This window comes from Pieris napi, chromosome 22 (assembly GCF_905475465.1).
Source record: "Pieris napi chromosome 22, ilPieNapi1.2, whole genome shotgun sequence".
NCBI lineage: Eukaryota > Metazoa > Arthropoda > Insecta > Lepidoptera > Pieridae > Pieris > Pieris napi.
In genome coordinates, this window is record NC_062255.1 from 10,580,248 (window position 1) to 10,605,627 (window position 25,380).

Consider the following 25,380-nt stretch of genomic DNA (forward strand, 5'->3'; position numbering starts at 1 on the left):
GTTTATACTCATATGCAGCATTGCGATGTGCAATTTAGTAAACCAATTTAAGCTTTCCACTAATATCGAAAACGGATCTTACTGCGCACTATTAAGATACACTTTCAATAGACGCGATATCGAGTGCATCTCCCAGGTACGAGGGCTGAACGTAAAATTTATGCCTGTTTTTGTCGACTTGACAAAAAATGGGTTAAGTGTTTGTAGTTGTTTTTATTTTGCGTTAACACGTGTAACGGGGGCTTTGTTTAGACTGAGCATAGAACCAAGAATTTCGTGAATGCCTACGCATATATGCTAGCCAACTATGTATGTACCTACTAACGACGAAACATTTCAGCTTATACAAAAGAAATAACTTTTCTTTTCTTTCCAGCGGGGGCCAAATATTTCTCGGGAGGGGGGATGGGCACCGGGAATTTCTCTCACAGCAAGAAAGTCGAGTACCTTAAGGCGAACCTATTGCATCACTTCACGCCGATTTTGTCAGAGACAGTGGTATTGCCCCGGTCATGCCTTCCTATTTGGCTGAAGCCCAAAGCCATAGATCCACCAACAGTCTTACTAGGTAGGGGTTGACTGATAGCGCTGGTGAAATGAACCAAGTAATTTTTCAACATTCATAGTAATATTATTCGTATAAATCATCATTATTGACATGGTCCGGCGATCCCTCGCATCTCCTGAAGATGCTTGGTTCGAATTAAGAAGTGTTTTGTTTAGTCCAGATGGGTCGATGATGTCTGGCTGATAAGAAATAATTTTGGAGAAGAAACCCATTTTATAGACACTCCTGACAAGGTATTGAATATTGTTACGCAGTACCAAACTCTTGTATGTATTTAGAAAAGCTTAGTTTGGCGAAGTCGAACTGACGATCAAACAGGGCCTACGCAGTTGCTCTTCTATTAAATAAAAAGTAGCCGGCTGGCAATATGGTAGCTTGTCATGCTATCAAATTACCTATACTAACTATGTATTTTCATAAAATTTAAATACATACTATAATATATTTTATGTATTATTGATTTAGGTATACTTTGACTGGGTCGCACAATTCACTCTATATATAACGTAGTTTATTACATAATTATGTTCTATTAGGTATTTAAAAGCGTTATAATACCTAATGTGACTCCTTTGTTTGATAAATTCTTGCGTGGTAATTATTACATTATTAATTATTATAGCTAGCGGTACCTACATTGCAAAATCTAGTCTCATAGTTAGGAAAAGTGAAAATTGAATGTCGTAAAACTTTAATGGCGAATAAAGCTAAAGTGAATTGCGTAAGACTTGCAAGCTTTTACTACTTCAGAGGCGACGCCTGATCTTATCAGCCTGTCGTAGAAAGTGTGATGTATGTATGTATGTCTGTATGTCTGTATGTAAGTGGTCTATTCCATTCTTCAATCCTTGCGTCGTCGTACCTTCAGGTCATATATGCATAGACAAAGTGATGAGGCATATTATCAGGTGAATATTAAATATTTTAGATGAAAATTTAAAAAATATGTGAGCAAGTTCACGTAACGAATTGATATTTTAGTCCTGAGGCCTGCGCTTCCTTTCAAATCCCTTTCGAAAGGGGCTAAATAATGACGTAATACATGAACACCCTTGCTCAGGAAATCGAATTTTTTATGTACCCTATGCCTAAAGTAGTAAAGGCGAATTTCGAACGACGAAATATGAATGATAGATGATGAAATCACTAGTGATTATAGCCAAAAAGCTGTGCGTATACTTTTTGGGAATTCTGTTTATGAGTTAGTGATTTGGATAAATTATTTAAACGGCTGCAACATTTATTTCATTAAATTGTAGTAATAAAAATAGTGTTGCTTTGTTGAAAGTTGGTTCCAAGCAATGTGTATTCAAATGTTAACTTAAACAATTAATGTCTATAAATAGCGATGCCGTCTGAATCTCGATGCAATTCATTTAGATGAACAGATAATACATTTATTGTGATACCAGAACCTGCCTTTTCACGATTCAGCAATTCCAATGTAGGAAATTATATTAATTAGATCATACCTATTTGTATTGATGATGTCGGCTTTATTACTGTTTAACTGCTTTTTTATTTTAACCTTTATTACTTTTCGAAATAAAAATGTGAATTGTACATTTTTTTGCGATATAAAAACGAGTTTGAATAAATCTGTAGAAATATTAACTTTATGTATGGATTACAACTGGTACTTGCGTGGGTACAACTTGTTTTGTATTTTTAGTAAAAAACACTTTGTTTATTTTATTTTATTCCGGTAGCCAACGGCTTTTACAAAAATTACAAAACAATATGTATAATAATTAACAAGGAATTGCCGTGAACGGCCAACCCTAGTAATATATAAAATACTTATAAATATTGATGTGTCTGTTCGTGCTTGTGTATCCTAATATATTATTCTGTATATTATTTATTTAGGACGCTTTTGTTTAATTAAAAATTGAGAAAATAAATCTACTAGGCCCAAATTCTATGTAAATTAATAATATATGGGTGCGTTACGAGAAACATTACTTTTATTTGTGTTAACCGAGAAAAGAGTAGAAGAGCACGTCTTGTGCTCAGTCTGGGGCCTGGAGATATCTTGACTTGAGATGAGGATAGGAGTTTATATTTTTTACGCTTCTCCTGGTAACACGACCCATCCGTTCTTTTGAAAGATTTATATTTGTGTCGGATTTATATTTATCATAAAATGGAATTTGTGTAACACACATGTTTTATTTCTTTACAAAGCTTTATTGAAGTACAAACAAATAAATGAACATGTTTTAAAATAATGAAAGTTTTACGTGGAGAACGTAACCTGCTGGAACTTCGCATAGAGATTTGTATCCAAGATACTGTTGAGTAGGAACCGACCAACAATAGAGCAACGAATTTTTGATTCGATAACAAACAACTCTGTCTAACATCAATCAATCAAATCGGTCACTTTGACATTGAATAGAACGAAAGAGGGCTTTTGATAAATTCCTTTCTGATCAACATTTAACTCGCAACTGAAGTCGACAAGAAACTTCATTTACTATTCCCGTTTCTACCCCATCATTAAGTTGTGTTTATCAAATTGGGGAGATCACTTTAGGCGAAACGGGCATTATCTGTGGGAGTTGAACCCTTTCTGAACATTAGTAATATTTATACGACCCAGTCGTGCGCGTTCATTATGGCGCTTTAGATATCGTACACCTTCGGACAGAGTGGCGGCTGCGTTAAGCTTATCATTCATTATAGGCACAGCTTTCGTTCTATGAGAAAAGAGGGAGACACAAATAAGATAGAATTTACTAATACAGTACCATAACGTGCATATTTACGGGTTATACCAAATAAGTGTATTTGGAAGTAAGCTTTCTGGATTTCTGTCGACAAAGATCGAATTTACAATATCAGTGGCACCAAATTTGAGAAAATAGAAGAGAAATTAAGACGCTATGTTTTCGATGCGCCTACGCAGGTTCAATAACGTACTCTGTGCGGCTGTACTATGGCGCAGGCTCACGTTTCTCGGGTCGGTGGGCGTTTCTTTCCGATTGTACGAGTTTTTTGTGAGCTTCGTGGTTTTATTGTGATCTCTGCCTCACAATTACAACAGGTAGCTTACATGCTTATAATTGAATACATTCGATGCAGGTTGTTTGTCACTTCGAGTGTGCAGGTTCCTTTTCCAATAGGGAAACACCAAATCCGATAATACTCAACGTACACTTGAGCAACAAATAACCGTTCTTACTAGTTAATACTCTGCACTTAGTCTCCATTCACAATCAAAATTTTGAATGTAGCAACATAGTTAATTGTCCAACAGATTTAGCGTACCCTTTTCACCCAGATTTAGTGAACCCGTTACCTAATCCTGGATATGAAAAGAGAAGACGCATCACGACAGGCCGCTAAGAAAACTCTTTCGGTCCCCCAGCATTAATATTTTCCTTTTTCTTTTATATTTAAAACTAGATAATCAGGTGAACTTCATGTCACTTACATATATTTGTGTCAAAACTTAATACAACATTTATAAAACAGGCCAAAGAAATCGGACCTCATGAAACACAAATTTCTGAAGGCATTTATAAATATGACAACCAAGAGACCATTTTTTATTTCTAAAAAGACAGAATACATCAAATAACTTTCTGATAGGAACAGATTTTGAAAATTCAATTGCCTTGCATTTTTCTTTATTATTATTCAGGTTTGCCACCCTTTAAACCTTACCTAAACTTTCACAAATATTTCAAGATTAGCCACATCGGTCTAGCCAAACGAACAGCAATTAATTTATATATAATATATATATATAAGATATAGTCTAATGTTAAACAACAAAGGTTTATTATGTTGAAAGAAGTTTAAGTCGCCTCTTTGTCTGGAAAACACAATATCTCCGTGAGGGCTGAGGCCTTAAAGGTTATTTCAGAGCCGAGACTTGGTACCGTAGTAGTCTTACGGAAAATCAGCTATTTACCTGTTTAAACGTTTAACTTTTATATCACAGTCACCGAGACCTAAAACACGACTGAAAATAGTCATTTATTGATGCTTTGGCATTTTCTATTTATTATGTCTACCCTTACGAAAACTTAGCATGTAATTGCTTCTTTATTCTATATCTGAAATCCTTTCGTTTATTGAAAAGGTTTCTCCAACAACATTTATTTGTTGTTGTTGAATAACTTTTTCAATTAACAAAAGGAGGAACGTGAAACTTCCTTCACGTAACTCCTAGTGCCTTCGTCACAATAATTGAACAGATTCACTGCACAGTAGGCGTGTGTATGTACGTGGAGGGCCTCACTATAGAGTGTTCAGTGTATCTAAAAGTTGTCGACGGGCTTGGCTGCTGCGTAGATAGTTCCAGTAGCAAATGAGAACAAAAGCCGAAAAGTTCGGGATCTCTCGGCTGCGCTCGGCTCGATTCGGCACCGCGCAGCTCGCAGCTGACGGCAATTGTTGCTATGTGCATTTACACACGAGCTAAGCGGACATAACATAAAGTGAAAGCCGCTGCATAAAGAGAATTCGATTTTCTAAGAATAAGTAGTAGCTTTTATAAAACCACACATGTTGTAATGTACTTTGTCCGTGCCTTTAGTTAATACAACAAGAATTTGGTACTTATTATATGAAATCTTATAGTGCTAACTTTGAGTATAATTTAGTTTAATGTAATTACGTAATATTACCTATTACAATCCCTCCTACATATAATGATTGTGTGTCATTTTGAAAGCTATGATTTCTTCTAGAATCAGAAAGTGTCTGTAAAAGTCGTGTGTAATTGAGAGCCTACGTGACCGGCTAACGCACACTCGCACAATTTTGCCATCCGTTCACGGACACTGCACTAACACAAGCGCAGCGGTGGTTAACTTCCACCGCGACTCGAAACGACGTAAGCGGCGTCGACCTTCACAAAGAAAATCCCACATCCGTCGCCCTTATTGCCATCGTATAGAGTATGTTTTAAAATTTAATTACAAAAGGTGTCTAGTTCGTTTCGTCCCTGCGTCGGTTCAGTGGAGTGCATTTATGGCATCGGTCTCCCGTTGCCAACCTTTTTGCATTAATTATTTTTTTATAGAGAACGTTGATGAGACGATTTGTGACGTTTTTCTAATTGGCTTAGAAATTGTTTGTTTATTCAAATTTCTGTTACTTTTTCTGTGGCAATAATGCCGAGTGCGAGAGTGTCGAGATAAAAAGTGAATTTTATGATAGCTTTGACTTACTTAAATGAATGGTGTTCGATATAAACCCGTTTTTAATACGTGCATATCGTATTTGTTTGTACACAAAAGGTGTCACGTGATATCCTATTCTGGACCCATTAAAACTGATTTTTGTTTCTAAAACAGATTTTCATCAAAATTATTATCAATTAAAATTTTAAATTACGATGTTAAATACAAACTGTCAACGCTAAATATCATAATTACCTTGACTATCGTTCGTGAACGCTAGCCTAGAACAAAAAGGCTACGAGCAGAGCGACCCAGAAAAAGGTTGATGATACCTGTAACCGCTTGGCAACATGACGCCTGTACGAGTTACAACCTTAACGTCAGCACATAAGGTTCAATTTAAGTCGGAGCTTGTTTGCTATTGATCGAGCAGTTTTTACTAACCTGTACAAATACACAGTGTGTTATGGCTTTAGATTCAGTTTTGGAAAAAGTCAGGTCTGTTAGGCAACAGGCCAGCCTAAACAAGGAGTTTCTCGAACTTTCTTCGAGGCCCGAGACCTACCGGCTTTTGTTGCAATTAGCGGATCGGTTAGGTTCGGCGAGGTCTTTTGTAACGTAATGCTGAACTGAACTAAGTATCAGTTAATAACTTAGTTTGATCATAGCCCCGTAGCACACTGACGGTACAAAATAAATTAGGTTCACCGATGACTCAGTTTTGGGTATACAAACCGTAAAAAACGACAAACGAGGGTGGAGAAACAAAAGGCATTGCGCAGACACACGTTTTTATATGATTACTTTTCTTAAAAGCCTCATAGATCAGCTTTGCTTTCCAAACCGTTTTTATACCACCCTGGTGCGAACCCAGTAACCCGAGCGTGGCCAAGTTTGAGGTAAAAAATACGAAGGGCTTTGTAAACCAACTTCTATTGGCATTTATATCAGTTGAGGTGTTAAATTATCACGAGGTAAGAACAAAAGCAGTGAGCGTGTTGGCCTAGTGGCTTCAGCGTGCGACTCTCATCCCTGAGGTCGTAAGTTCGATCCCCGGCTGTGCACCAATGGACTTTCTTTCTATGTGCGCCTTTAAGAATCGCTCGGACGGTGAAGGAAAACATCGTGAGGAAACCGACATGTCTTAGACCCAAAAAGTCGACGGCGTGTGTCAGGCACAGGAGGCTGATCACCTACAGTGTAAAACGATCATGAAACAGATTCAGAATTTATTTTATTTAATAACGAAAACGGGAGGTTGAAACGCTTAGAAGCTCCTAATAGTGTTCAACCCTTTTGCCTTATTACAATTCATAATCGAATACACAAATCAATTCAGAAAACTCAATAGTTATTATTGAATAAAAAATCTCGAAGATTTCGATCCCCTTTTGATAATAACCTATTTGAAAAGCCCGAGGGTGACAGGTTTGTAGGGACGCCGCCGCCTAACCAGGTTCCGTACTAACATGAAGTATGAAATATTTCTTCATATAGGTATATAAAACGTACGGAAATTGGCACGAATATTAAGATTGTCGTTGATCCAGTACAAGTATGTTAGGTAATTTCTATTATATCCATTTTCCACACAAAGAATTACACTTTCGTATTTTATTATTCGTGCAGGACCCTAAATCTATTGAATAGGTCTTGTAACTCAGTCACGCGTAGTTTTTGTCCGGCCGGGGGGCGCTCGTTCGATTCCCCACACGTACACATTACGAAACTATGAATACATTCAACTATTTATAGTAAACATGTGTGCTTTTGGATTCGGATTGCCTTGCACGTACAAAGTGACAAGACAGAAATGTTCTCCTTTTATTGCTCTAACTACTACTAGTCAATTATTTTCCGACAATTGCAGGATGAAGAAGACAGAAGCTACTACAAGTTCTTTAGAAAAGAATAGCTATACGTATAATAATGTGGTACGTTATTTTTCTATTTTTAACGCGAGTCCCTTATACGTGAAACGCTTCTGTATGGCCATCTGCCAAGTTGCCAAGTGAGATCAGCTGTTTGCCTCTCCACCCTCGTGACACATATTAACATAATACACACATGACAAAAGTTCACAACGGTTACTTTAGTTCTATAATTGACTTAGTACTTAAGACTTAATTACGTGGAAATGGCAGTTAAGAAGGCATCATTACTGTTGTCAAGGGAAATTACATACCGAAGCATGAACTCTAATGAAAACGCAATCTCAAATTATTATCATAGACCTCAAATCTTCGTTCGATCTTTCAATCAATACTATTTGTTCGTAGTTACAGTAGTTTCTTATGTTAGTACCTACCGTGATAGTTGTAAAAATAAAAGCAACACGTCATCATCAGGGAAAGTAAACAGTAAACCACAATGTAATAAAATGATCGTGTCTCCTTTTATTCTCCAATTTGTCTGCGTAAATCAGGGCTTTGCGTGCTCAGGGTCCTATGCAAGGGGCTCCACTAGGCGCAGTTTTATAGCCGCTGCCCGACCTTTAAGGACCCGGTCATCGACGGGGCTCGCCCAGCTTGTTTAACGACTTTCTTTGATTGAATCTTGTTTACGTTTTCGTTTTATTGCAGCAACAAAGGCGTACGATAAAAAATACGATAATATAAGAAATTCTATGAATCTCAAAGCTATCTTTGTTTTGTATCCGAAAAATAGGAGTTAGTTCGAAGACCGAAGTACTCTTAATCAAAAATATCGGTACTGCCTTTATTAGGGAAATTTGATTTGATTGATTTCATAATCTAGTATTTAGGTCGATTTAGACACGTTTTAAAAAGACGAAGTTTAAAAAAGTTTCAGAACAACACACAGAAGGTGCAAAATTCACATAATCGCTTATCAGACGAGAGCAGCTCCCCAGATGTAATATATAAAAATAATATGCACATGTATTACATCATAAACGTCGAAATTGGCAATCTAACTACAATCAATCCGCGTCCCCGATCCGCAGCGATTGCTTCAACTTCACGGGACATTTGACACTCAAATATGTTGCCATCTGACGGGAGATGATGTTCTATGACGCGAGGGGAACGTTTTACGACCGACATTTTACTAAACCTCGTCTAATACGCCGCGATTTAAAAAAGGTTTATTTACATAAAAGTCTACGTTGATCTTAGAGAATATGCTGTATCATATCTCTCCAAAACAAAGGAAAGGAATCAAGAAGCAGTGAACTATTCGTGCCGTGGTTTAATTACCAATGTTCGTGAATTCAGAATATTCAGGAAGTGTTGGCAGCGCACAGAATTTACATTGATAACGATAAAAAGACGATAAGACCCGCACTGCTGATGGCAACCCTCGGAAGATGCTCTCAAAACACTCTTCGCCAAAGCAACTTGCCGTCGGAGTGTTTCCCATGGGCTCTAAGTGAGGGCTTTAGAGGTGCGTTTGCCTCGGAGGGTATAAAAAGACTTTGGAGGCAGCGTAGTCTTCGCCACGCAATCTTACGCTCAATGTCATTTTATCGTCATAATGGAGATTGAGTGTGAAAGAGAGGTACAGAGCGGGACAGCTGCCGGTGAAATCATGAAGTTTCCAAAGGCTGTATGAGTATGTATGAAGTGCGTTCGTGTATAGTAAATTTATGTGTTTTATTAAGTTTTTCATAAGCGCCTGTTACGAGCGCTTTTTATGGTTACGTCGCGCAAACTTGCGATATTTTTGCATTTTTATACGTACTTTATATCGTATGCAAAAAGAAAACTTATTTTATAGTCAGCCTATATGCAACCGACGAATATTATTTATAAGTGGTAAAAAAATTAAACCAGCTTCCAGGAAACAGCAACTATTCGTCTAGATGTGTATGTGCTGAACGTAAAATAAACCAGTGTGACAAAACACGTTCTAAAACGTAATACCTACTTAGTAAAACGAAGTCCGTAGATACTATGTGATTAGGATTAATTGATTTCTCTCCACGATTCTGGAAAGGCAGCGTCGGCCAATACAATTCTCTAATTTCACGCCCTGTTTTATGAGCAATTTTATGAAAAATAGTGTTAGCAATCTCATAGTAGCGCTAATAGCATATAATATTAGATGTAATTATGTCCGCTCCGCTGAGTGCGGCCCTCGGAAACCTGTGGACTATTACGAACCGGTTAGGAACAGTAACGTCGAAATAAAGCAATAAAATTAGCAATTCCTATGTGCTGTGGGCATTGGAGCCGTTAGCCGACATTAGCCGACATGGAGTTGAAAAAATACAAAATGAGGTCAGTAGTGTGAACGTTGTTTTTCTGTTTACCTTATTAATCCAAATTTGTTTTATTGCCATTGGTATACTCTTCTGTCCGTTGTCGAGCCTTAGAGATGTTTTAAGTTGAGGAATGAAAATATAAAAATATATCTAAATTCATACTACGGTTTTGCAAATGGGTTATATGATAATAATAATAACTTTTTCTAATTATATCCATATACCACTATTACGACGAAATTGATGATTCTTTGTCTAAATTTAACGAAACTTTGTCGGGCCCATCCAGCTCTTTCACTGAATTCAATGTATATGCAGATATACAGGTGTAACCCTTTTGCCGTCAATACTTTGGGAATAAAACGAAACGAACAAACAAAGCTTGCCATAGTATAATTTGTGTTCTAATATACGCCCTTGAAACGAAACCGGTTATTTTTTGTGTTCCTCCTGTGATCGAGAGATAAGTTTTTTGTTACTCCCACACACCACACTTTACATAGTATGTAGTAGGTACGATTTCTTGTTATGTTTAAGATGTTGGGGTTTAGGATTGGACATTCGTAATCTTTTATCCGCTTCCAAATTCACCTGTCCCGGATTAGGACGACTGGACATCGCGTTTCCTAGGGATACAGTAGCCTTTTAGAAGTGGTTTTATTTATTAGGCATTTCTTTTGTTAAACACACAAAAGTGAAAAGATTTCCGACTGTAATACAGCGATGTCTTTCAAAGGGATAAACCGAACCGATTTCTCGCTGATGTAATTGAATTACACATAATTATTAATTTATTAGATATAAAAACCGCACAACAAGCCACTCGTTATGTAAATAAGACCACATCGGCTGTTTGCTAATTAATAAAAGGCTTTTTGTTCGTTTAAATATTATGGTTTCCTTGTCGAAATATTTAATTTGCATTTTTGTAGGTATGTCAAGGTCAACCGTTGTCATGGATCCTAAGAGCGAACGGATTTTTCTTTCCATTCGCAGTCAACTTTTGCTCTTACTTATGTTAAACGAACATGCCTCGGACTCCAAAATATATGAAGTATGTCAGGCCCAGGCCAGGCTGTTGGTGTCACTTGCATGCCTAAGATACATTATCCATGAAAAAGACGCTGAAATGTATCAGACCGTCTTCAAACATAAAATGGTTGTTAATTTAATATATATATCATATTATGTTGTAGGTAAATACATTAGTTACTATGTTATAAATTAAAACAAAAGAAGAACTTCCAAAACTGCCAGCGTAATAAGCAAGAAATAGAAACAAAATGCTTTAGAATATTTATTCGTTTCCTTATGAATGTTTTCTCTCTAAAGCAGAAATTAATACATACGTTATATGTACCATGAAACTAAAGCCACCATATGACCAGTTCAAACCCGCTGTTTAGTTGTTCTATGATTGGTGAATTGATTGATTCGTTGAATTATGAATAGGGAATCGATTTCTCTCTGCGAGAATAGAGACAAAGGTAGAACTTATTGTAGGGAGAAATGGGTTCGCTACGATCACCTTAATCGTAGTTTCACAAATTTTTCATAAAATATTCGAGTTTTTTTTATCTTTAAGCTGTCCACAAAGATTATCGACATTTCTGTCGTCTAAACAAAGGAAATCACTAACCACCAAACCTTGTGTTAGATAAAACCAGAACGCGCAAGGGATTATCGCTTTCTCACTCTACCACGTGCAGTCAGAGAGGGAAAACAAAAAACATATGGAGTTAGAAAAAATACAGCTGACAGGTCGTTAATTTTTTTCTCGCCTAAATATAACGTTTTGCAACGTTTTTACCTTTAGTTATTGCTTCCCGTTCGGCTTTGCCTATTATACTGGGACGTGTGTTCTGTGATAATGGAGTAGGGCTTTATTTCATGCGTGGACTCCGACGCATATACATGTGCGTATTGATCGATCAATATAATAAAACGGTTATATAACAATGGAGAAAATCTTGAAGAATATTTAGAAACTGGGAACATATCTGCATAGTGCATACATAAACCAAAGTTTTTTTCATCGTTTATGTATTTTTTTTTAAATTTTGAAACTTATCTTGCTATTATTAAATTAGTTAAAGTAACTTTATATGGTTCCAGATCAAGGTACATATTATATATAGTAACGGTCAGCGATATCTTTAAAAACTACCTTATTGTAAAATCTCTTACATACAAATATTAGCCCGGTTTTGGAGTGTTCGAGTTTGATATTAAAAAATCCAAAACAAAATCGTTTGATTTGGTCAAATGCTGGCGATTATTTATGTAATATTGTTATAACGAGTTCCAACTTTCAAAAACCTAAATTATGACTTTAAAGCTGATTTATAACATGTCGTTTGCTCGTTTTCACTTTCCTTTACAATATGTTAATTTCGAGATATCCATATTTATAATTGTTTACGGTTTCCGTTGGCAAATAGTTTTTTGTTTATAAAATAGCAACTTTGTAACAATAGGCGTACTAAACGATCAGGGAGCATTCATTATTAGGAAGGCTTCGGGTGGCATCATTGCTAACAAGCGATGTTTTCCAAGCAACCTTACTAAGGAAAATAATTACCATGAGAATTGTGCAAGAAAGGGTGAAGGTTTATTTTATTTATTATTTAAAACTCAAAAAAAGAAACTTAAATGTGGTTTAGGCGGACCGTACGAAACCGAGAAACGTGTTCCATGATATTATGCCAGAGATTCTGAATGACTTATCTAAGAAGAAGTTGTTGAATATTTCCAAGAAGCATCAGAGAAGCCTAGTATAGAAAATCGGCGTCACACCTAATTCGCCCGCGAAGTATCAGCTGCCTGCGGAATTTGGACAAGATAACGTGATTCAGAATATTTCAGAAGTCAAGAATTGAAAAAGAAAACTCTGGTCTAACATAGTATTATTGCGGATAAGAAGAACATTTAAATAATCATAGCGGTATTGTATTGCCATCGTGGTACCGAGGAGCCTGGTCTCCAATTGCAGAAAAAATTTAAAGAACCTACTATCAGAAATCTAAATTGCGTTCATCAAGAAATAAACTCTATTATGAAAACAATTAATTTCAATTTAGGTTAAACGATCTGTTTCAGTTAATTAACCACTTATTAGCTTCAGCACTAGCACTCTTCTCCACTAATAGATACAAATTCAAATGTAAAATGAACTCTATGGTATTGAAAGTAGCGTTTATTTTGATTCGTGGTGTGACGGTCGAGAAGACGGGGGTCCGAAGTGCGTTGATCACGCGATGACAAGATGGATTTCAGCACATGTGGCCGACATTACGGCAATTGAGATTAAAATAGAATACGCATTTTAACTGTTTTCTTTGTTTAGACTGACTATTACAACGTTTAGTATAATCCCATTATAGATAATACAACATTGTGTTAGCCAAATAATGAATATTGTATGGTCGCAAAATAATAATTTTAGCGGGAAAAGTCAGTGTTTCAGAAGTCTTAAATATTGTTTTAAATAGTGAAAAGCTACGCCTCTAAAAACGAGTCTATTAATTATTCCGCCACATACCCTGAGTAAACAAAACACAGCACATACATAGAGAACCGGTTTCAAATCCAAATCCAGCGCCAGTAAATAAATTCTTATTGGCAATTTAAATAATTTTCTTTTACGAGAGAAGTGTCGCATTTCTCGTGTCGGGTTTCAGGCCGAGGGGATTCTGTCGAAGCAGTCGTAGTAAAGTATATAACGAAGCATTTGAGATTTTATAGTTATTTTTCTACTCGTGGTATCAATGTTGTAAGAGCTCACTGGGAGATTTCTGATTTACAACTATCACTTTAACACATCTGCTGATGTTCAATTGCTTCACAGATTTAGGGCTCTCCAAAAATTAAATATAGTCACATACACATCACAATTATATATTTTTTTCCACATGGAAACACAGCATTTGTGCGTGTATCGGTTACCATTGTGCTCGACACGGCCTGTGGTCTGTGATGACTTGTCCAATGTACGGTAACCCGCGGAGAATCCGAGTTTTAAGTTTATAAAGATCATGAGAAATAAGTTGTAATGTGTACGGGACCAAAATCGGGCTCTTCATCCATATACGATTGTGTCAGATTCTTCCACGTAAACGAGCTTTATGGCATCTTAAACATAATGTGTAGTGGCATTTAATAGTTTTAGTTGTTATTTATGAGAGCAACTCATAAAATGTGTGTTAAAATAATCTAAATCATTTTAACGTATGTTATTAGCTGACTTTGAGAAGAGTGAGTTGTAGGTTCGGAGTTCTTTGTGCCGACGGACTGTTTAAATTGGTTTGAAAAATGCCAGTTTAGCGGCCTCGAGGGAATCCTCCGACCTCAGCACTTCGGTGTTCAGCACCCTTGGCTTAATTAAGACGTAAAAATGCAAATATCCGTACTTTACCCCGACCCACAGCCTGGCGTTGTAGCACAAGAGATCAAACTGTTCCGAATTACCAATTTTAAAGGGATCTGTTTATCGTAGCCTGAACAGTTTCCACCTGGCACCAATTGCACTAATATTGGTCTAGACAGAATGTGTATGAGTCATCACTAGGGGCTAAGAAATATAATACTTCTTTGACACTTTGGGTAAAGAGAAATTGTTAGATAACAGTTTATCGAGGTGTTTAAACCGAAAGATAAAGATAATTAAATATATATGGCAAATAAATGCATTATTTGGTGACTCTGAGTCTACACTTAAGAGTATGGCGCTATCTCGTCGACACAGGAATAATTTCCGCCCGAATGCTCCTCAGAACAACTCCTTACTTTTCTTATTGTAATAGGGTATTGTGCGTTTCATTTTGACGAAATTGCATTTTATTCAATATTGTCGCTCGAACCAATGTATTTCAATGTGTTGTTATGATAATAACTTTTAAGTGTTAATAACTATACAAGAAAAGATTAATTATTTTCATAGTTACGTGTGTACCTACAACGTTACACAGTGATCATCATCATCATCGATGTTGTCGTTGAAGTCGTTTGATCATGTGTTTCCAGAGGAACTGTACATATTGGCACCATTATTTTTTATGGTGGAGGAGGCAAACGGATCATAGTGCAGGTAGGTTTACCAGCGCCCATGGATACCTGCTGCACCAGGAGGTTTGGCACACGGTTAACGTAGTGGTACGCTCTTCTCTTGAAGGCCCCCAAGTCCTAAAGGCCGAAGGCCGAATTCGCTATGTCAAGGTGGTGATGAACAGCGTTGATGTTTAATAACAACCTCCTAATATTGCAGAAGTCCACAGATAGTAAGGAGGGTGATGACGCCTGCTTGATATTCTATGGAGAGAGAGGGGAGGATAGAAAAGGGAAGGATAGAACGAGACGGGATAAAAAAGGGAAAGGATAGGATAGGAAAAATTGAGGGGAGAGGGGAACGTATGGGCTTCGGGAGTTTCACTAGCCACTCGAAACGCGAGTACAATACGATAAACCTATTGCATCACTTCACGACCGTTTTCTGTGAGAAAACCATCCGGAGGTAACATGACTTCGAACGTGTACACTGTACATACTTACACTGAAGTAGAAAAGAAAATTATGTATTTTTCTTTGTAATAGATAAACACCAAAATAAACAAAAACATTATTCGCTCATAGGTGACAACGTAGGTTCAAAAGCAACATGGCGTTGTACCGTGTACCTCAATTGTGTGTCACAATTCTCAAACTTCAGACAACATTTTGCTTTGGTTTAATATATAATTATATAATAATATACCTAATTAAGTTACCAATTATAAGTTCGCTATAAAATTAAAATGTTAAATTGTGCGTTCTTTAGGCTTTCGGCTTAGATCACTAAAGCTATTGAGATACCGTGTATTTGATTTTAAGTTAATAAACGATGAACTTCGTTTTGTTGCGGCAAGATCGAAAACGACGACATGATGAGAAAAAGACAACACATACTTGTACAAGTAGGAACGGGTCCGACGCCCCGTTCGATGTGATTAAGCCGAAAGGGTGACAAAAAACATAAGACAAATACTTTCCAACTCATCATTACTTTGATCCAAACAATCTTTTAAATTGAATTCGGCAAGTTTTTACATTATTTATTGAATAATCTCAAGTGAGCAGGGAGGGCCGTCCCTCGCAAAGAGCCGAGGCCTCGAGACAAACTTGGAATTGTTATTTTACCCTCTGTTTAATATGCAACCTTCGTTTTTTCGATTTTATCAATGTTTAATGAAATTCTTTCTTTCGTCGTTTTGTAATAAACTGTTACATCGAGAAAATTTGGAAAAGTATTTTGAAAATCAAATAGTCCTAATCTCACATTCTTGCCACTGCACTTTCGACTCCTTCCTAATTATAATTTTACTTAGTTTTGTTAAAGTACCATTAAAAAAATATCAATTTAGCCTATAAGTGTACCACATATTATGGCAATGTTAATATTTTCGTGCCTTGTACCTGTGATGTACAATACATCACGGATTGTTTACAGTGTACACAATAAGATAAACAAGAGTTGTTTTCAGAAAATCACATGCTCAACTAAGCGAACCATTCAGATTAGCTTGGTCGTTGACCCGTGTTTTGATCCCACTAAATGACAAAACATTTAAACAAGAGCGACAAAGCCAACTGTCACCTCACTGAAGTCACTTTTTATTCCTTTAAAACGTCTGTATTGCTATAGGTACGTTAAACATATCGCTTTAACAACACAACAACATAACGTTGAGCTTCTATTTGAGTCAGTCAAAATCATTTCGGTATAAACCTAGATAATAACTCTAAAATTACGTCGAATACCAAACGATTCAATTTTATTTTTACGGTGTAAATGACGGCATCGAAAAGCGCGTGGAGGCGACACGCGCGGTTTGCGTGGTCGGGTCTGGCGTAAAAATAAAGACATAGTCCCAACGATAAAAATGAAAATGATTCCTGAAAACATTACGTGTTAAGTTTATCACGTGCGAGGAGGGGATTAGAAGGTCGGGAAACGAGCGAGGGAATAGGCAGAGCTCTTCAGAGTCCAGACTTATTGGATTTTGATATACGGGAGTCTAGTCAGTTACTTTTTGACTCAAAACGGGACATTCATTAAATTTAGGTCAAATAATAAGTAGTCAATTAAAATAACACTTTGTAGTTATATATTTAGAAAACTTGTTGGCTTAATAATAACAAATCACAAAATATAGGTACCCAAAATGTCTAGTTTTATTTATATTTATCAGAAGAACAAATTTATTTTAATACAGCTGGTGACGATTTCAAATAAGAATCAAACTCTTGGCACGATTTTGTTATATTCTGCTGCTCAAATTTTAATGAATGAATTGAAAACGGGACAATTTTGCGTCCCTCAGTTCATTTCGGGGACACCGGTACTCGTAATTGGAAAAAGGGACAGTCCCGCATAAAACGGGACGTCTGGTCACGTTACTCATTGGGCACTATGCCCATGAGCACCTGCAACCTCGAGAGGCTTACGGATGTGTAATTAATTCTACAATAATGTTGTGCGATGTATAAACCGCTCCTGACTTGAAACACCGATGTGTACGAGTGGTGATGTTTTGGCAAAGTGACTATTTCTAGCAGCTTCTGCTCCAACGTCCGTCGATGTTTGTGTTTGGAGTCGGGATCACATCGACGGAGAAATGTTTGCTCAGTTAATGCGATCTGTGCGAACACCGGTTACCGTGCGCCATGTTTTTCGTTTTGCAACATTAGCGACATAACACCGATGAAAGGAAAATCCAATTAGAATTCAGTTTTTCCTTGACTGTGAGGAGATTGCATTAGTGATTTTCAAAATAAAATAGAAATAATGTGAATTCATTTTGAGTTTAGGAAAACGCCGTCGGCCGTGTCCTTGAAACGCCATCAAAACATACGGAAAGGAACGCCCAAGTGTTCGCTATTAATATAATTTTACGATATTTGCTAATGGAACAAAGATTGTGGTTATCTTATCGGAGGTAAATAGGTGTCTGTCGATATCTCAAGTTTTCCATAACTGTGTTTATCATTGCAACGTCTCGCTGAAAGTACACGCTGCGATGTACATATATTTAAATATATTTGCATAAGCTTCTGTGAGGTACTCTTCGTGATGTTTCTACGCGCGTTTAGTATATGCTTTATTGAATGGTTTCTGAAACTCCACCAGAACGAGTTTAAATTCATTATTTTTCTACACCAGGTGTAACGAATTATTTTTATCTTTATACATTTAATTATTTGAGCATAACATAATCAAAATTCACACATTTCCGCAATTAAATAGGCGCTTATGTAATGCGCGCGCGCAGATAACCCAGTTAGCAAACATGTTTACCTCGGTTATCATTCGTCCTTCAACACCAATTGAAATATTATGTTCTTTTTTGCTCCGCGAGGTTATTTAAATATTCAAATGGGCTGTTTACATTTTATCGGTACGACATATACTTTTATTATCGTGTCTTACAGAGCTCTGGATATACCTTCTTAGTCGTTATAAGTCTCTATCACGAATCTGGTTTGAAGTTGATGTTATTTTACCAAATTTTAACTGATCTACAACTTTTTCTTGTTAATTAGTCTCGGTAGATATGATCTAGAAATTTGACCAACACACATATTATGTGTATTATACAGTGTCAGCGGCAGTCGGAGAGGAGACGAGTTGTTACAACTTTATCGCCGCCTGCGCAATTGTCTATAAATAGTGTAGCATACTTCTATCACATTCCAATTTGAGTAAAATATTTTTTTCACGAGAGATTAAAATGGCTAATTAAACACTATATTGTGTTTTAACTCTATATCTCATAAATCGTAAAGCGATTAAATGATATTATATAAATTTGGCATTTCATTAAAAGGAATAAAAATATGCTTTAGTACTTCCACGTGCGAACAATGAATTGATGAAATACAGCGGCTTAAACAAATTAAACACACGCGCGAAGTGACCGCAACGGTTTCGGCGCGAGCGCACTTTCAGGGTTGACATTCATACCGTCTCGGTCTCCGGTCGGTCTCAGGGGCGATAGTTAAGTTGTTGAGATTTCTTATGATCAGTTATTTAGTTAGTACAAAAGCAATAGTACGTTTGGTAACCCTAATCACATCCGACAATGAAAGATAACTACCATCATTTCTCGTGGCAAATGCGTTTAAGCTGAAATGAACTCTAAGTTCAGAGTGAAAAGGCAAAAATTGGCAGCCGTTTAGAATTGCAACTTTGTTGCTCAACAGACGCATCCAAACCGAACGATCCAAAATGGATCGGCGATCCCGCGATCCGCGATCCAAGAAAAGTAGAGTAGTAGAAAATGTGTTTGGGGTACTAAACTCAGTTTGCAGCGTTTTACGTAAACCAATGCTGTTGGAGCCAGAAAAAGCAACTAAAGTCGTGCTAGCGACAGTTTACTTATATAACTATTTACGAAGTAATTCTAATTTAAGATCATCGATATCTTTTGATACAATACAGGGGAATGGATAAATAGTTCCTGGAAGCTGGCGGTCGGAACAGGCACCAACATCGCTACTACCGATAGATGCCATACCACGAAGAGCATCACTAAATACCAAAGATATTCGGTCCCACTTTATAACAAACGGTGCCATTGATTGACAAAATAAGTTCCAATAATATTTATAAATTCTACTGTTTATATGTTTTATAAGTTAGCTTCATTAAGAAGAAAAAATATAATATAGTTCAGTACATTATACTTAAATTGGTTACCTGTAAGTTTTTTGATCAAAATAAAATTATAAAGTAAAAAATAAGTCACCTGTTGACGTATATCCCTTGTTGGCCCGGGGTCATTCTTATCCGCCATGAACGCAAAATAATCGTAAGCAAACCATTTCGATTTATAAGCACCTGAAATAAACAACAAATTAATATATAAGTGTCCGACAAGTCACTCCCGGCAATGTCTTTTTATTACAAACTAAGTCAAGTTACGATGTGGAGTTTTACGGAAGAAAATTGTATATTACTAAATAACTTCTTACCGGATCCGGTTAAACGACTATGTTTTTCTCTAAACCGTTCTCTTCTGTAGCCACCCGACAAAGACCTCATTTTTTTTTTTAAATCTTCTGTTGGCATATTATTCATTTTCCGACTGATTTGCCGCCAAGCATCTTCTCTTACACTTTTTTTTGCGTAATTGGAATCATAAGGATCCCATAAACATTTATTGTCCCTATAAAGGGATATTAAACGAATACATAGTGAATTATTCATTCCGTTGGATCACGCGATTCAAATCACAACCGTCCACGCCGCGCGCGGCAAGCGACTGAGGCAGGGCTCCTTTGAGCGTGAACAAATGGATCGCACGCGGCGGGGAGCGCGCGCCTCACACCATGACATCGCGATTGATCGTCCGGCGTGGATGCGGCTAACGTGTACCAGATACAAAATAATACACGTATTTATTGTCAGAGAACAATGTTTGAAAGGTTATCCATTTTGGATCTCAGCTGAGTGTTATCTTGTGCCGCTAATGAAACAATCACGCTTTTATTAAGAGGGGGCAACAATCACGTTCAAGGAAATTAATGGCACTCACCTTTAAACGAGTGGGAGCTCAGATTCCCTTCATATTGTTAAAGGCTATATTCGACATCTAAATGCTGCGTGTAATTTAACTTCACTGGGGAAGATTCTCCGTCGAACGCTGTATTTTTCGCTCATGAAATACAAAATTAGTTTGCCGGCCTATATGTTAGTGCAACCCACCGACCGGCCTGGCCATGTTAAAAAGAAGATAAGTTTGATATTTCTAGTATTGAATAGAATCGAATCCTTCCTTGGGTGGTCCGAAATCTCACAGTAACGAGTTAGCGAGGCGTATTACGGTAGTCGCTGACTCAGCACTGCCGTATCGTGATTATATTTGACCTTAATTTTTGACCGTCTACATTCTCTAATATAAATTACTTTGAACAAAGAATATCTCTTCAACGCTGTAGGGTGACAACACTAAAATTTTAATAACAAAAACCTTTTTACTCGAATTCAATTCGCACGAAGAGGTTAACGTTGTGTAATCGGGAGTAAGCCCGCATTAATCATTAAAAGGCTATTTAATGGGGACAATATGTGTCGTAAGGCAACGGTAACTCGAGTCACGACAAAGTCCCTCGAAGCCTTCGCCGTGTGCGCAACGCGAGCGAGACGTGATCGTTCCGTAGCCTGTTATCGCGGGTCGGAATCGACCGCAGCCGTCCCGTACGTGCCTTCACCCTTTAACCAGTACCAGTACTCAGAAACAATAATCAAATCGAAATAGAAATTAGAAAATTTACGTTTGTAGAAAAACATAACTTGTTCAAAATGCAATTTGAAATCAAACACATAATGAACATATTGTTGAGGATGTACCTACTTACACATTGGCCCTTGTGTTGGTAAGAATTACCACTTCACCGATTTTCAGTAAGAACCACGATTATGCATACAAAACCCGTTATTCGAAATACAATGCACTTCGCGTGCTACTTTAAAATGTAATAAAAATTGTGTATATTGTATCTAGAATGTGAATAATTCTTGCAATTATATTTGCTGATATCTGTCGTGAGGACGAAAAGGAATTAACTGTTATATTAAAGGGAGTTAGATAAACAAGCTTGTCGGTGACGCCTGGCCTGCACGATCTAAAATATTGAAAATCATCACACCATATTTGTAAAGGTGAAAGTCGTTCGTAAAAGATAAATCATATGAATTGTAAGTCATACTCTTCCGCCAGTGACGCCGGAGGGCCTGCGCTTCAAGAGCTCGGCGAGAGCCGTGCACTGCGCGAGTGATGCGGGCGACACTTCAGCCTCTACTTTTGTTTAGTGCTCACTCGACAACTGCCATTATTATCAACCCTCCGATATACAACATATAGCAAGCATTCCGTTGTCTTATATTGTCCTCTCGTGCGATAGCTAACTTCCACCTTAGGCCGAAATGTTTTAAGGTGAAATAGAAATAATTAATGCTCGTTATGTCTATGGCGCGCCGTTATCTCTTAAGTTAAAAATTTAAGTAAACATCTCCGTTTGTTCCTCGAAAGTTGGTTATAACTTTACATAAAATTTCAGGGTTAAGATAGTTTGAGAGTTCGTAGAGACGCAATAAAAGAACGCACGAAGACAGCCTTAATACTAAATTTCAAACTAAAAAATATTTAACTGAGTGGGTGGACCGGTCCGACAGTTGTCTCACTCGCGCTAATGCTTGCAGGACGACAGACAGGTTTACAAAGATCCAAGGAATCATCATAATGTATTATGTAACTCGTTTTATCAAAACAACAGCTTGGCTTATAAATAACTACTATAACTACTAGCTTCCCGGACCTAGCATTGGATTGATATGCATTGTCAGATAAGTACGATCGCATTCGATAGGTTTCGAAAACTTCAATATAGGAAAACCTCTCACAGCAAAAACCTGTAGTCGGCTCAACCCCAGGGCACACTCGTAACTTAACTAGTTTAAGTTGCGGGAACTTAGATGAGAACTTTACAGTTATACGACCTCTGGAGACCACTCAGGGCCTCACTCTACGCCACTTTGATTTGCAATACACCACGTAATGTGTCAATCGTTTGTATATTGGTATGTATATGTAAATGACAACATATTAAACCTCTAAAAAGGTACTTATTGCCTTCCATTTTGAACAGAAACTAGTGTTAATTTCTCTCTCGCTCGGCATTAGGTACGTATTCGTATCAAGAGCCGTCATACAATTTGAAGGTCACTGAACTATTGTAGTCTTAAAAACTCAATAGCCCTAGGGCAGATACGTAAAAAACAGCCCACGCATTTGGCTGTTAATTAATTTTGATCCGTATTTGATGTATAGAAGATACACAATTGCGTGACCATTATTACTTTGCGATGTGGGTTGTATAGCGCGTAAGTCAGTAGCAGCTATATAGGGTTGTCACAAACGTTTCCGAGACGTTTTAAATTAAAGAGAATGAAGTCGCAGAATCAGAACTTATTAGGATTGAAAAAAAAACTTGAACTAAGCTTAGCAATGCTACGAGAAAGATAGATAGTCTTTTTACTTTAAATCGGTATTTAATATACACAAGACTAATGATAAATACCATATTGTAACGCCTCCACAATACCCGCTGCTTGCTCGTCTCTATACAGAACTAATTACCAATACCTTATATTAAAATACAGTCTGTCTTGTTGAAATGTATATTGTTCGAAGGTGTAATACCATAATTAATATAAATGCTATGACAATTAGGAATCGCTCACCGCTAGATAGATAGTACAGGTAGTCGTCACATTTACTTGTTATAGCAGATATAATAAATAGATACATTGTTGAAACTTTGGCAATTTATTTGTAATACTGTACGCTTTATTGAACGCTTCACTGAGTATTATCTCCTCATTCATATAACTTAGTTTTAAAGAAATTCTTTAATAGTTTTGTAACATTGGATTTACGATTAGGATACGCCTGGGTTACTATAGTTAAAAGAATTATTCAGTTTTTTTTAAAGTATTAGAATTAGCATAACTTTGCATCCCGTATATAGATGAACGACGCTCCAAGTCTTGTTCCTTTGTGTCTTCGCTAGCTGTAGGCGGCGGCGGGTTCTGAGCGGACGAGCCTCCGACACAACCAGTTACACGAGTTTCCTTACAATAGCATAGCATTAGTAAAATTTGAACCCTACAGCATCCAGATACGGAAGACTCTCCTTTGCATTTAATTTAACTTAATACTTTTCAAATGTTTCAAAATGTGTATGTGTTCCGTTTTAATGCACACATTTTCAATATATCCGTCGCGCTCGGCGAAGCTGTCATAGCCAGTTTCGATAAGCCAAACTTGAAATGATAGCTTCAAAGCCTTTTTGTGGACATCAGTTAAAATACTCCACTGCTTTTCTTCAGGGAAATTAGTAGAAGGCTTTAGATATTTTGTCAATTAATATTTAGTAGTGACTTACGACTTACTTCACTAGTTTTATTAGCAAAGGAAATCATAATAGGAACACTGCAAAAAACTAACGCCGTCGGTTGACGGTGTAGAAATACATCCACCACTAAGTCGTCGGGAGTGGTGGCTGTCATTAGCCGCCTCCCTCCGGATGATAATTAGACCTTTCTTTGAAGGTTTTATTTCTTTCCGGATATTTTCTCCTAAATGCTTATTTTTCTTTTGATCCCTCATTAAAGGAGGCCTCTTAATTACGGAGGCCATTATAATAATATCGTTATACCTCTTACATACGGGTGGATCATATTTCAATTTGATTAAACTTTATTTAGTTATTTATATGCTATTTCTGGTTTATCTCGTAACATATATTTACGTTGGATTACATAGATACGTCTATGCCACAACGGCGGAGGGAGGGGCTTTCATTAGTCGTTAGTTTGGTAATCTTCCAGCGAATGAAGCGTGAACAACGCGCTATTATCATTAAGTCGATTCTTCAGTGACGGGCACTGTTCAATTACCCGAGCTAGTTACCATGTTGTTTTATAAATTTGTACTCCTCATCAGAAAGAGTTTGCGGCTAAATTATTAGTTAATTTTTCAAACGAATATGCCCCAGAGTAATGGCGGTATCTAAAGTTATTTTGTAAAGGTTAACTATTTAAAGATTAAGGGGGCACGGTAGCATCACCGGTCACATTTAAGGAGTAAACGACTTGATCATTAACTAAGGCTTTTAAAACCATTATTGAATTATAAGCAATAACGAATATTAAAAAGTTTAATCATCAGGTGAAGATGGCTCATAGGTTTAATCGAAACAAGTTATGGAAGAATCTCTATAATAATTATAATCTTAGTTGGTCAAGGCGCTTTCGTCTCATTGTATTAGGTCGGTACATCGTGTGTATTGAACATCACCGCATTCTAACAATTAACTGTATCCGTAAATGAATCGTGATTTGTTCGATTTTTCAGGAGTATCGGTCAAGGCGTTGTCAACAACAATGAGCGCCGTATGAAACGCGTCGAAACCGATTTGACCTCTACGGCTCATTCGTCGTAAGAATATTAAATGGCCACGTACTGTCATAAAAGCACACCTGAAGAATAATCCTCGTTACAAAGTAAGTGTTTAATGAACACTTAAGCCTCACTTAGCACAACATAGCAACACCGGCGTCGCTCGGTCTGTTTGCTCACTCTGACTCACGCTTACCTCGTATCATAGTATGTAAATATTAATTCTCTCACATAAATATAGTCGGAACCTCCTTGCAACAAGCGCTAAAGTCGCATGGATCATTTATATATTCCAAAACCGAGGTACACTAAGTAGTGTCAACCGAGTTACTTTGCTTATGCATAAATGAGCATTATTGCCACGCAGAGCGTACTGAAATTGCCCGTACGCTCGTTAGTTACCGAGTCACGTTTGTCGGTTGTATGCGCTTAGTTACATATACCTAGTTACGG

The 25,380-nt window shown here is 37.1% G+C and overlaps 1 protein-coding gene across 1 annotated transcript in view; it reads right to left on the bottom strand.

The window, feature by feature from the left end:
- LOC125060885 overlaps positions 1 to 20,214 on the bottom strand; it is a 33,821-nt gene extending 13,607 nt beyond the window's left edge. The window contains exons 1-2 of the mRNA XM_047666000.1: positions 19,937 to 20,214; positions 19,711 to 19,802 (exon numbers count right to left, since the gene is read on the bottom strand). Of these exons, the coding sequence (XP_047521956.1) occupies positions 19,711 to 19,802; positions 19,937 to 20,171 (327 nt within the window). The 5' untranslated portion in view covers positions 20,172 to 20,214. The remainder of the gene's footprint in view (positions 1 to 19,710; positions 19,803 to 19,936) is intronic.
- Between the last annotated feature and the right edge of the window lie 5,166 nt (positions 20,215 to 25,380).